We start from the raw sequence: 13,174 nt of genomic DNA on the forward strand, positions 1-13,174 counted from the left end.
GTACCCAGGAGGGCTCCTTGTAGCTACCGCATTGGACCAATGTATCCGCGCAATTGTACCCCTGCTTCTTGTGCCGTGTCCTAGGGGACACCTGACCTTCTGGGCTCTCTAGTCCAGATGCAGTCATGGGCTTCGGAGGGAAGAAGCAAGGGTTGGTCTGTGTCCTCAGGCCGTGTGACTGAAGTTTCCTCTTCCCACAGTGCCCCCAGAGATCGCCAGCAGTGCCTCCATCATCCGTGTCCTGGAGGGACAGCCAGTGTCCCTGACCTGCGTCATCCTGGCAGGGAGGCCCCTCCCTGAGAGACGCTGGCTCAAGGCTGGCCGGCCGGTGAGTGCTGGGCTTCCCTGTGGACCGTGGGCAGTGGACAGAGAGGGGACTGTCACAGCCTCACCTCAGCCTTGGCCTCTCAGTTACCCCATTTGGAATGCTCCCTCCCTCCTCCCACTCTGTCCCGTCTCATCACCTGTCCTGCTTGGCTGCCATCTGTGGCCTTCTAATGTCCTGCCATCTGCCTACTTGCTGCCCAGTGAGAGGGTCTGAGGAGAGAGGATGGGGTGGGTCTGAGGAGAGAGGATGGGGGTGGGTCTGAGGAGAGAGGATGGGGTGGGTCTGAGGAGAGAGGATGGGGTGGGTCTGAGGAGAGAGGATCCTGGGGTGGGTCTGAGGAGAGAGGATGGGGTGGGTCTGAGGAGAGAGGATCCTGGGGTGGGTCTGAGGAGAGAGGATGAGGTGGGTCTGAGGAGAGAGGGTCTGGGGTGGGTCTGAGGAGAGAGGATGGGGTGGGTCTGAGGAGAGAGGATGGGGTGGGTCTGAGGAGAGAGGGTCTGGGGTGGGTCTGAGGAGAGGGTCTGGGGTGGGTCTGAGGACAGAGGATGGGGGTGGGTCTGAGGAGAGAGGATGGGGGTGGGTCTGAGGAGAGAGGATGGGGGTGGGTCTGAGGAGAGAGGATGGGGGTGGGTCTGAGGAGAGAGGATCCTGGGGTGGGTCTGAGGAGAGAGGGTCTGGGGTGGGTCTGAGGAGAGAGGGTCTGGGGTGGGTCTGAGGAGAGAGGGTCTGGGGTGGGTCTGAGGAGAGAGGGTCTGGGGTGGGTCTGAGGAGAGGGTCTGGGGTGGGTCTGAGGACAGAGGATGGGGTGGGTCTGAGGAGAGAGGATGGGGGTGGGTCTGAGGAGAGAGGATGGGGTGGGTCTGAGGAGAGAGGATGGGGGTGGGTCTGAGGAGAGAGGATGGGGGTGGGTCTGAGGAGAGAGGATCCTGGGGTGGGTCTGAGGAGAGAGGATGGGGGTGGGTCTGAGGAGAGAGGATCCTGGGGTGGGTCTGAGGAGAGAGGATGGGGGTGGGTCTGAGGAGAGAGGATGGGGGTGGGTCTGAGGAGAGAGGATCCTGGGGTGGGTCTGAGGAGAGAGGATGGGGTGGGTCTGAGGAGAGAGGATGGGGTGGGTCTGAGGAGAGAGGATCCTGGGGTGGGTCTGAGGAGAGAGGATGGGGGTGGGTCTGAGGAGAGAGGATGGGGTGGGTCTGAGGAGAGAGGATGGGGGTGGGTCTGAGGAGAGAGGATGGGGTGGGTCTGAGGAGAGAGGATGGGGTGGGTCTGAGGAGAGAGGATGGGGGTGGGTCTGAGGAGAGAGGATGGGGTGGGTCTGAGGAGAGAGGATGGGGGTGGGTCTGAGGAGAGAGGATCCTGGGGTGGGTCTGAGGAGAGAGGATGGGGTGGGTCTGAGGAGAGAGGATCCTGGGGTGGGTCTGAGGAGAGAGGATGGGGGTGGGTCTGAGGAGAGAGGATCCTGGGGTGGGTCTGAGGAGAGAGGATGGGGTGGGTCTGAGGAGAGAGGATCCTGGGGTGGGTCTGAGGAGAGAGGATGGGGGTGGGTCTGAGGAGAGAGGATGGGGTGGGTCTGAGGAGAGAGGATCCTGGGGTGGGTCTGAGGAGAGAGGATGGGGTGGGTCTGAGGAGAGAGGATGGGGGTGGGTCTGAGGAGAGAGGATGGGGGTGGGTCTGAGGAGAGAGGGTCTGGGGTGGGTCTGAGGAGAGAGGATGGGGGTGGGTCTGAGGAGAGAGGATGGGGTGGGTCTGAGGAGAGAGGGTCTGGGGTGGGTCTGAGGAGAGAGGATGGGGTGGGTCTGAGGAGAGAGGATGGGGGTGGGTCTGAGGAGAGAGGATGGGGGTGGGTCTGAGGAGAGAGGATGGGGGTGGGTCTGAGGAGAGAGGATGGGGGTGGGTCTGAGGAGAGAGGATGGGGGTGGGTCTGAGGAGAGAGGATGGGGGTGGGTCTGAGGAGAGAGGGTCTGGGGTGGGTCTGAGGAGAGAGGATGGGGTGGGTCTGAGGAGAGAGGATGGGGGTGGGTCTGAGGACAGAGGATCTGCTGTGATGTTTCCAGGAAAAACCTGTGTCCTGTGCGGTTTAGCTCATAACGGAACATTCTGGGGCCAGTTTGTCAGTTCACGGCACAGGCTGTCTACACTGTCCCCTGCCCCTCGCGCCTTTGCCCAGCCCTCCCTCTGTCCTTACTCTTGAAGCCTCTGTGCCCTCGTGAATGGCTGTCCTTGTTCCATGTGCATCTAAAGCACCAGCAGATGGGGTGCCTTGGGGCGACAGTCAGGGCTTGTCTGTTTTCTACTCCGCATGCCTTGCTCCTGGCCTGTCCCAGCCACCAGGCTGCAGGGAACAGCTCCAGCAACAGCGGTTCCTGCCAGGACCCTCTGCCACCTGCAGACTCAAGCATTTCAAGCATCTCCCCGCCCCACCTCCCCATCTCCCTGCCCCACCGCCCCACCTCCCCACCTCCCCATCCCATTTGAACTATCTCCTATCTGATTTTGTTCCCATCAGGCTAGATGATCATGTGTCTGTGTGCTACCCCATGCTGTTCCTGCCATCCAAATGCCTTTCCAGTCACCCTTGCTTATTCTTCGCTTCTCTGTGCTGGGCTAATGGCAGAGCATGTGGCATGAAAGTCCCTCCTGCTTATGACTCTCATCTTCTACCCTCATCACACTCTTGCTGGGGAGAAAGACCTGTCATTTCCCCATTTTACAGATAAAGAAACTGAGGCTTAGAGAAGTTAAGCCACATGCTTAAAATCAAATAGCTAATAGGTGGCCAAGCTAGGTTTGAACCCTGTGGCCCACATTTCAAAACTTCAGAGGTATAAGCCTGGGGGCCAATGTGGTCCAAGGTCTGTTTTTGTTCTAAATAAAGTTTTATTGAAACACTGCCCCTCACAATTTAGTCTATGTTTGCATTAAATTGGGCAGCTGAGAGAGAGCTCACATAGCCTAAAATAGTCCACCTCTGACACCTGACTCAGAAAGTTTGCCAGTCCCATTTCCAGTCCATCATTGCCAGTCCCATTGCCAGTCCCATTTCCAGAGCATCACCCCCTCCCATGCCTATGCTGCCCAACTTGAGATGGTGTCCCTCTAGTGCAGATGTACTTCAGGGTCTTTTTGGGAGTTTGCTGTTTATCCTGGCCTCAACTTTACCAATGAGAACCTTTACCAATCAGAACCTCTGAGGATAGCTAGCGATCATGCCACTCCCTAAAAGTTTCAGTGTGCAGGCAAGTTTGTGAGCCAGGCTGCAGAGTGGCATTAAATACTCCTCTGCTAACTTGAGACCAAAATGCATCGTGCTGACCTCCCTGCCCTGACAGCCCTGTACAGGGAACACTGGCATGGCCTGCCTGCCTGTGCCTGCCTGTGCCTGCCTGTGCCTGCCTGTGCCTGCCTGTGCCTGCCTGCCTGTGCCTGCCTGCCTGTGCCTCCCTCCCTCCCTCCCTCCCTCCCTCCCTCCCTCCCTCCCTCCCTCCCTTCCCCCTTCCTCCCTTCCCTCTCCTTCCCCTGCTGGGCTCTGAGCAGGTGCAGCTCTGTGAATCCATGTGGCACACAGAGTGTGCCCTAGAGGCATACGGTCGACCTAGGCGATCTTTAGCCCCACTACCTCCTCTGCAGCCTGTGCAGTTAAATGTGGCTGTGGAGTTGCAGGGTGGTCTCGAGCACTGAAGCCTTGAGGGCAGTCTGCCAGGTGTATGGGATAAGGTGGGACCCTGTGCACTCAGGGTAGGGAGCACTGTGTCGAACCCCCTGCTCAATTGCTGTGTAAGGAGAGACCCCTTTGGGCTCACTCAGCTAGTAACCTAGACAGCCTAGGAGCTCGATTGGGGGCATAGAACATACAGTTGGGGTCTGTGATGGTGACTGGGGCAGCCCGAAGGGGCCAGGCCTGCTGGAAAGATCTAGAACTTCTCAGCAGGATTTAGCAGATGAATATCTCCTGGACTGTCAGGCCTGCCCCCCAGCACTCTCCCACCCACTCTGCTGTGGTGGGTCCCCAGCAGGAAGTCTCCAGAAGCAGTACAAGCTCTCTGCATATCCGCACAGCTACAGTCTCTGCTTGTCTTCTCTCTGGGGCCTCAGCGGCATGGAAGGGCTGCCACTGCCCCACAGCCTGAGATCTCTGCCTCAACTCCACATTCTTCTTACTAACTCTCACAGGACAGCTTTGGGTTAGGCGGGTGGCCCTGGCCCACCTACCTACCTGGCCAGCTGGCTGAGGGAGAGGTGGGACTACAAGGGTGGGGCCCACCTTACCCTGCTGATCTCGGGAGATGGTGAGTCCCAGGGGAGAGAGGGCCGGGAAGCCACACTTTCACCCCAGTAGGCTCTTCTACCAGCTCTGGTCCCTGGCCTCTTGGTCTGGTGTACCCCACAGGCCTGGGGAGCAGAGAAGCTCCTGGGAGTGTCTCCCACCCACCTAAGTGCTGACCCCTCCATCCAAGCTCCTGCCTCTCATCAGCTCCCTCCAGGTGGCCGGCATGCTGTCCGTGCTGATGGCAGCCTCCACCTTGACCGGGCCCTGCAAGAGGATGCTGGGAGATACAGCTGTGTGGCCACCAATGCAGCAGGATCTCAGCACCGAGATGTGGAGCTGGCGGTCCAGGGTGAGTCCTGGATCCCAAGATGGTGGCAATGGGCTGAGGGAAGGCACTTGAGGTAACTCGATCTTGAACACTTTTGTTTGGAAAATTTGTGAAAAAAAATTGAGCTAGGCATGTATCTCAGTTGATAGAGTGTTCATCTGGTGTGCCCAAGGCCCTGGGTTCCATCTCTAGCATCACATAAAGCTGGCGTGGTGGTGCACACCTGTAATCCCAGCTCTTGGAAGATGGAGGCAGGAAGGTCAGGGGCTCAAAGTCACACTCAGCTACATAGTAAGTTAGAGGCTAGCCTGGGCTACATGAAACCCTTGGTAGGATTTGCATAGAAACTGCACACATTCCCTATAGACTCTAGATGCCTATAGAATTCTAATGCCTAGTAGAATGGAGACATTGTAAATGATCATTGTACTTTTTGTTACAAAGGGAAAAATATGCTTTTCAGTTGAAGTATTTATCTGAGTATTTTCCACCTGAGGTTGGTTGAACCTGTGTAGGAATATAGAACTGACTGCATGTAGATAATATATATTTAGAACAGTCATTTATGCATATACTACTAGAAAATATGTATTCATTATACATAACACCTAAACATTCTTTATGTAGTTTATTATTGCTATTTTTGTTTGCTTAAGACTGGGTCTCTCTATGTAGCCCAGGCTAGCCTGGAACTTGCTATATAGACCAGGCTAGCTTGAAATTCAAAGACATCCACCCATCCCTGCCTCCCAAGTGCAAGGATTAAAAGTGTACCAACCACTCCTGTCTCTTCATATGTTCTTTATATGTGTTGTATATAAATTATCTTTGAATCTATCTCCCTACCAGCCATTTTCTTGCACATCCATGTATTTATTTTTGAGTGTATAGTGTATGTGTGTGCACTATGTGCTTACGTACGTGCACCTGTGTGCTCATGTGTGTGCACCTGTGTGCTCATGTGTGTGGAGCCAGAGCTGACATCAGGTGTATGTCTTTCCTCCTCTTCATATCACTACCACGTTTGTTTATTTATTCATGTGTGTGCTTGCACCATGGCATGCATGTGGGGGTCAGAGGACAACTGGAGGGAATGGGTCCTGTCATTCTACCGTGTGGGTACCAGGAATACAATTCAGGCCCTCAGGCATGATGGCAGGCCCCTTTACGCATGGAGCCATCTCACAGCCCATCCATCACATTATTTTGAGATAGCCTCTAACTGATCCCAGAGCTCACTGATTGCCTAGACTAGCCAGCGATCTCTAGGATCTACCTCCTCCACCACCATCCCCCCCCACTCCCTACCCCATGCTGAATTATAGATGTGACCTGCTGTGCCCAGCTTTTATGTGGGGCCTGAGCTCCTACCTCAGGAGGCCTTTAATGACCAAGCCATCTCCCCAGACCCACAAATCCATTAAAATAAACAAACCTGTGGTCATATCTGCTGTTGTCACATGTTCCTGTGACAATATGTCATGGCTGGGTCCCTCTCATGGCTTCAGAGGAACCAGTGCAGAGCCTGCAGACCCCTATTGGATGCACTGTGATGCCTTCCCATGACCTCACCTCATCTGTGAACACACGTCCCTGTACAACATGGACATGACCAGTCAATGCCCATTTTAGAGCCACAAGCTTATTTTTACCCAGCTGTCCTCCTACTAGGGATGTTGGGGTCCTCAGCTCACCCAACCAAGTGCCACCATCTCTAAGACAGGGAGATAAATTGGGTGTATTCATCATTTGCCTAGGATATTCTCTTTCCTGGCCCTTCCTATGTGAAACTGTGGAGGGGTGAGCAGGAAGAAGCAGGCCTCCTCAGGTGAGAGAGGAGAGCCAAACCCATGAGGCTCTGGGGTGGAGAAGACTCAGGCTCCTGCCTCTGCAGTCAGAGATTCTGCAGATGAAAATCCTGCTGAAGCTGGAACTGGAGCCCATGGCTGGCCTCAGCTGGGAAACACATTAGGTTCATGTGTTTCCACTTCACACACACACACACACACACACACACACACACACACACACACAGTGCCTATAGGCTGTATCTGTGACACTGGTGTGGTCTAGCCTGGTCTCTCGGCCTGTCATGTCTATTCCACACATACCACTCATTTGCTGGGAGCACAAGAAAGTCATTTTCCTCCCTGGACATACTCCCTGAACCTCCAGGGCTCCTGGCTTCTGGCTTCACTCCCGACCTCTTCACGAATCCAGAAGGCTCCCAGGATGCCTTTGGCACCTGTTTCTAAGTTCATTCTGTCCTGTGAATGTTGTTTTCTGCTGTTTCTCATCAGTCGGTCCCCAAAGCCATGAGCAGGGAGTCAGAGTCAGTTAAGCTTCCTGGCACATCCGGGAATATGGGGACTGAGAGATTAAGTGGTTTACACAAAGTCCTGAGCAGAGAGACTGCACAGCTGTTCCCAGCACAGGCAGCCTGTGTCTGGGGTGGATTCAATGACTGTCAGCCATGTGGTCACAGATACTCAGCCAATTTTCCTCTCCTGTTGAATTTCTTTTAGATATCAGATCAACCAAAGGGTGGTCATTCCCAGTGTTTTCTAGTGTTGAATCCAATGGTATAAAATACATTCACAGACATTACCCAGTTCTAAAATTTTCTGTTTCTGTCTCCCCTCCACTTTCTCTTTGAGACAGGGTTTCTCTGTGTAGCCTTGGCTGTCCTGGAACTCACTCTGCAGACCAGGCTGGCCTCGAACTCACAGAGACTCACCTGCTTCTGCCTCCCAAGTGCTGAGATTAAAGGCGTGTGCCACCACGCCCAGTTTAGAGCTTTCTCTTTTCCTTTTTCATTGTGTGGACTATGCATGTACACTTGTGTGTGTGCTTGTGAGTGTGTGTACACTTAGAAGTCAGAGGTTAGCTCTGGCTGTCTTCCTTCGTCTCTCCCTACCTTATGTTTTAGGATAGATCAGCTGCTCAGAGAGTTCCAGGGACCCTCCTACCTCTGCCCATGCACACCATGGAATCCACCTTTTTTTTTTTTTTGGTTTTTCGAGACAGGGTTTCTCTGTGTAGCTTTGCGCCTTTCCTGGAACTCACTTGGTAGCCCAGGCTGGCCTCGAACTCACAGAGATCCGCCTGGCTCTGCCTCCCGAGTGCTGGGATTAAAGGCGTGCGCCACCACCGCCCGGCTGGAATCCACCTTTTATGTGGGTGCTGGGGACTGAGCTCAGGTCTTCAGGCCTTTGCAGCAGGCCCTTTACAGACTGAACATCTCCCTAGTCCCTTTCTTTTTTCTCCTTCCCTCCCTCTCCCCTCCCCCCTTTTTCCTGTCTTTCTAGTGGTAAGGGTGGAACCCCACGGTGTGTGCCTGTCTGACAAGCGCTTTGCCACCAAACTACATCCCTAGCCTCTTGTTTTAATTTTATTTTGAGACGGGGTCTCACCGTATTGCCCAGGCAGGCCTGGGACTTGGGTCCTCCTGCCTCAGCCTCTCCAAGGTAGTTGGGGTTACAAACCTGGACAGACTAGGTTGTTTTTCATTTTGTTTGGTTGATTCTTTTTAATGGATTTCATAGAAAAATTGAACAGATATGCAAAAATACCCCTGTATTCCTTCCCCGTCACCTGTAGCCTCTCATTATCAACACCCCCTTCACTACTCAAGAGTGACCCATACCGACAGCTGACAAGGGCCTGTCGTCACCAGCCAAGTCCACGGTACACAGGAGGTCCATGGAATTATACAAATCTGTCACGACATGTTCCCACCATGGTGGTCTCAACTCGAGGGCCCCCTGTCTTGAAAACCCTCTGTGCTCTGCGCCCCTACCCCCTAACGCCCAGTGACCACCAAGGGTTTTCGGGTCTGGTTCTGACTTTTCTAAAATGTCAGCGTTAGAACCAGCCCTCCTCCTTTGGAAGGCTGAATACTAGTGCACTATGTGCACATATCCCATTTTGCTCATTCAGTCATTGCTGGTGGACGCTTGGGTTGCTTCTGGGCCTTGGCCATTAGGAACACTGATTTAAAATATTTTTAAAATTGGTCTGTTTATAAAAGTGCCACCTAGGATCCATCCGACTGCCACCCACCATGTCACCAAGGAAGGAGTACCAGCCTCCCTCCCCTGCACGGCCTCAGGCGTTCCCACCCCCACCATCACCTGGACCAAGGTAGGCAGAGCCTGTAATCTTGAGGGAAGCCAGAGATGTCAACCTGGTGTGTCCTGGGACAGAGTGTGAGCTCTGACATTGTCACCATGGTTCTGTCCTAGGAAAGCAACACCCTGAGTACCCGGGACCACTACAATGTGAGCAGGGATGGTACCCTGGTCATTGTCCAGCCATCTCCCCAGGATGCAGGCGCCTATGTGTGCACAGCCACCAACAGCGTGGGCTTCTCCAGCCAGGAGATGTGGCTGTCTGTCAATAGTGAGTAGTAAAGGGTCCTGGTGTGAGAGCGGATCAGTGGGAATCCCACAGGGACTCATTCAGCCTTCTGCGGTCATCTGAATCACAGTATCAAGCCCTCAAAAGACACAGGACCCCTTCCTGGTGGCCACCTCATCTGTCTCTCCTCACCCTTCTCTGCCCCCAGACCCTCTGACCCCCTCTTTTCTTTTGATGCTCTGACCTGCTTCAGGCCTCAGGTGAGGTTCCTGCTAATGAACTTCTTCCTTTTGGACCAACCAGCTTCTCTCATGTGTCAGACCCCAGGCTGGAGCAAACCACCTTGTTGTAAACTCTGGCTGGGACATCCCCTTAGTAGCATCCATTGCTCCTGGGGTTAAGTAATCAGTTGCACACTGGTAGGCTGGGCCCTCGTGTTTCCTGCGGACTCTAAATGCTGCCAGGACAGGACTCTTTCCTGGCCATTCCCTCAGACCTGGGTCTTCAGGGGCTGAGTCTGAAGCAGAGAGACGATGAGCAAGCTGACTGGGTTTTGTTATATACTTTTAGATCTAGTATTTTAATTAATTAATTAATTAATTAATTAATTAATTAATTAATTATACAGTGTTTCTGTCTGCATACGTGCCTATATGCCAGAAGAGGGCACCAGATCTCACTATAGAAGGTTGTAAGCCACAAAGTGGTTGCTGGGAATTGAACTCAGGACCTCTAGAAGAACAGCCAGTGCTCTTAACCTCTGAGCCATCTCTCCAGTCCTAAATCTAATATTTTATGTTTAAAAAAAAGCATGGGGGCTGGGCAGTGGTGGCGCATGCCTTTAATCCCAGCACTCGGGAGGCAGAGCCAGTTGGATCTCTGTGAGTTCGAGGCTAGCCTGGTCTCCAAAGCAAGTTCCAGGAAAGGCGCAAAGCTACACAGAGAAACCCTGTCTCGAAATCCCCCCCACAAAAAAAAGCATGGGGATTTGGGGTGTAGCTCACTTGGTAGAATGCTTGCCTAACATGCTCAAGGCCCTGGGTTCCATCCCCAGCACCACATTGAAAAAAACTGCCAGGTGTGGGAAAACACACCTTCTAGTCGCAGAACTTGGGAGGCAGAGGTAGGTGATCTCTGTGAGTTTGAAGCCAGCCTGGTCTACATAGTGAGTTCCAGGACAGGAACTCACTATGTCTTAAAAACAAAAAACTGGGTGTGATAGTGCATTACATCTATAATCTGAGTCTTCAGGAGGTGGAGGCATGAGGATCAGGAGTTTAAGGTCATCTTTGGCTACATTGGTCTTAAGTCCATGGGACTCTACCTCAGAAAGAATAACAACAAGGGGATTTACTGTTGGAACATGATGTCACACCCATGGGAAGCCGTAGTGGTGCTCAGATGCCTCCACCATGTGACTTGTTTCCTACCAAATTCCTTTAGTGTGTGTATGCTGGGCAAGCTGTGGGGGTGGAGGGTGGGTGCTTCTTCAAGCAGTAGGCCTCTTCAAGCATCAAGGGTCTTTGGCCTAATAGAGAAATGACGTGCTTAGATATCCTAAATCCCCCTCTGGTGAGGAGCCAGAGAGAGTTCATGCATCATTTTGTGGCTCATGCCCTGGGGATGAAAAGGTGGACCAATGGGGATATGGTAGAGCAGAGTGATGGGCAGCCAAGGAGATGACAAACCTGTGCTTCCAACGGTAGTGAGCCTTGGCCTCACTTGCCCTCTGGACCTCCCGAAGGTCAAGGTAACGTCACCCTCTGTTACCCCCTTGCTTCTGTTCCCTGCTGTGTTGACTTCTCCAAACAGCCAAGCCCAGGATCAAGATGAATGAGTCCCAAGCTATGGAGGCCCCCCTGAGAGTCACAGTCAAGGCTGGTGAAGAGGTGACCCTGGACTGTGAGGCCCAAGGCTCACCGACCCCATTGGTCACCTGGACCAAGGACGCTCACCCTCTGCTGTCTGTCACCAACAGGTACCCAGCCTTAGCATATGGGGCTAGGAAGGGGCCGAGCTTGGTTTGGAGGGAGACTGGTCTGGAGGGAAGTGGCTGTGACCCAAGCAGGTGCATGTGACTTTAAGGACACTCAGGGAAGCCTCAAGGGCTTCTGTGAATATGGATCGTGACCTAGCACACATCTTGCACATCCCACATCCTGAGCTGCAGGCTTGAGCTTGTGTGTACCAGGTACTGTGGGTTACCTTGCTTCTCTTTTTCCCAGTGACCTTTGCTTTCTGAGCTACACCAAGATGCTGAGGGTCCCTGGGGTGGGATGATACTCTCAGGGTCACTGGAGTAAGAAAAATCCAGAACTAGGGTGGGAGATACACCCTGACGAAGACACAAGTTGCCTCCACAGCCACTCTGTAGACTTGTAGTGACTCTGGTAGCTTGCCTCTGCTTCTTCTCACTGGGAACCTTGCAAGGGACGGTTGGTGGCACAGGATGCTGGCTCAGGAGGGGCTGTGGGGGGCTACTTCCAGTGAGCAAGTGTGCCTCAAAGTCCTGGAGTCCTCGACCCGGGCGGGGGAGAGGCAGCAGAGCTCAGGCTGTGACATCAGTCCTGGCAAAGTCTTTGAGACCGTTCAGACTGAGAAGGTCTCCAGCAGCCGGCTCCCACCCCCACCACCCCCACGTGTCCCTCAGAACATCTGCTTGCCGAGTCCTTCCAAAGCTCGCAGCCGTGTGTGCCTGAATACACATGGAGCTCAGAGAGCTGGCCCTGGGTGGGCTCTACAGTGTCCTCGAGCACTCCACGCGATGAGATGATGGGGTAGCGGCATGGCAGGAGATGGGGGAGGGAGAGCCTACATCTCTCCCGGAGAAAGGCTAATGTTTGCTCCTTGCGGGGTGGTGGCTGTGGCCTGTTTGTTTATGGCTTGTTACTGAAGTGGGAAGCACATTCCAGTTGTTCACTCCTCCACCCTGATGCGCTAATGGATCAACAGGGAGCCGTAAATTTCTCAGGCCTTTTGAGCAATAGTCATCATAGAGTCCGTTTCTCTTCCTTTGCTTTTATTGGCATCCTTCTGGAAGATTCCCACTGCTTCTCTCTGGATTGGGGGGTATTCTGGGGGTTTATCTCCAGGGGCAGTCAGTGTGCCCAGGGTTGGGGTAAGGAGAGCTCAGAGCTCAGGAGAAACTATAGACACTCCTGGTCCTGGGCTGACTGGGGAGCACAGGTGGCCACTGGCTGCTCTCAGCTGTCTGTGACATCTGTAAAGTGGACATTCTGTAGATCCTGCTCTCCTGTGTGAGGGTGTGGCGTGCTTGAGTGTTGGAGATGGAGAAAGCCGTTTGCTTTCTGCTTCCTTCCTGCTGCCTGCTGCTGGTCACAGACTCACTGAGGCAGCACCAGCAGCTCGGCAACAGTTGCCACCCGGGGCTGGAAAGATGGCAGAGCAGTTTAGAGCACGTGTTGCTCTTCCAGAGGACCCAAGTTCAGTTCCCGGCACCCACATTAGGCAGCTCACAAGCTCTTGTAACTTCAGCTCCAGGGGTTCAATGCCTGCTTCTGGCTCTTTGGGCACTGCACTTGAGTGCACACCATCTCACACAGACACACAGGGACACACACATGTGCACACACACGATTGAAAGTAATAAAATAAATCTAAAAAGTTGCCGTCCTGGGTCCAAGGAGAGGGTTCAGTGAGTAAAGGGGCTTCTGCCAGGTCTCATTCGTGAGCTTAATCCCTGGGGCCCCCGTGGTGGAAGCAGGGAAGCAACTCTCTCTGACTTCCGTACATGCACCATGACATGTACATACAAAATGCACATGCATGTACACACACACACACACACACAAAATGAATTGAAAAGTTGTTTTAAATGAGACCATCCTGGGCCTACGGAGATGGGTCAGTCGGCAAACGTCTGCATGAGGACCTG

The 13,174-nt window shown here is 53.5% G+C and overlaps 1 protein-coding gene across 1 annotated transcript in view; it reads left to right on the forward strand.

The window, feature by feature from the left end:
- Positions 1 to 13,174, forward strand: part of Hmcn2 (hemicentin 2) — a 155,104-nt gene that overhangs the window by 49,395 nt on the left and 92,535 nt on the right. Inside the window, exons 18-22 of the mRNA XM_059260027.1 lie at positions 201 to 328; positions 4,797 to 4,941; positions 8,951 to 9,063; positions 9,165 to 9,321; positions 11,092 to 11,257. Of these exons, the coding sequence (XP_059116010.1) occupies positions 201 to 328; positions 4,797 to 4,941; positions 8,951 to 9,063; positions 9,165 to 9,321; positions 11,092 to 11,257 (709 nt within the window). The remainder of the gene's footprint in view (positions 1 to 200; positions 329 to 4,796; positions 4,942 to 8,950; positions 9,064 to 9,164; positions 9,322 to 11,091; positions 11,258 to 13,174) is intronic.

The sequence above is a fragment of the Peromyscus eremicus genome, chromosome 4 (genome assembly GCF_949786415.1).
Source record: "Peromyscus eremicus chromosome 4, PerEre_H2_v1, whole genome shotgun sequence".
Lineage (NCBI taxonomy): Eukaryota > Metazoa > Chordata > Mammalia > Rodentia > Cricetidae > Peromyscus > Peromyscus eremicus.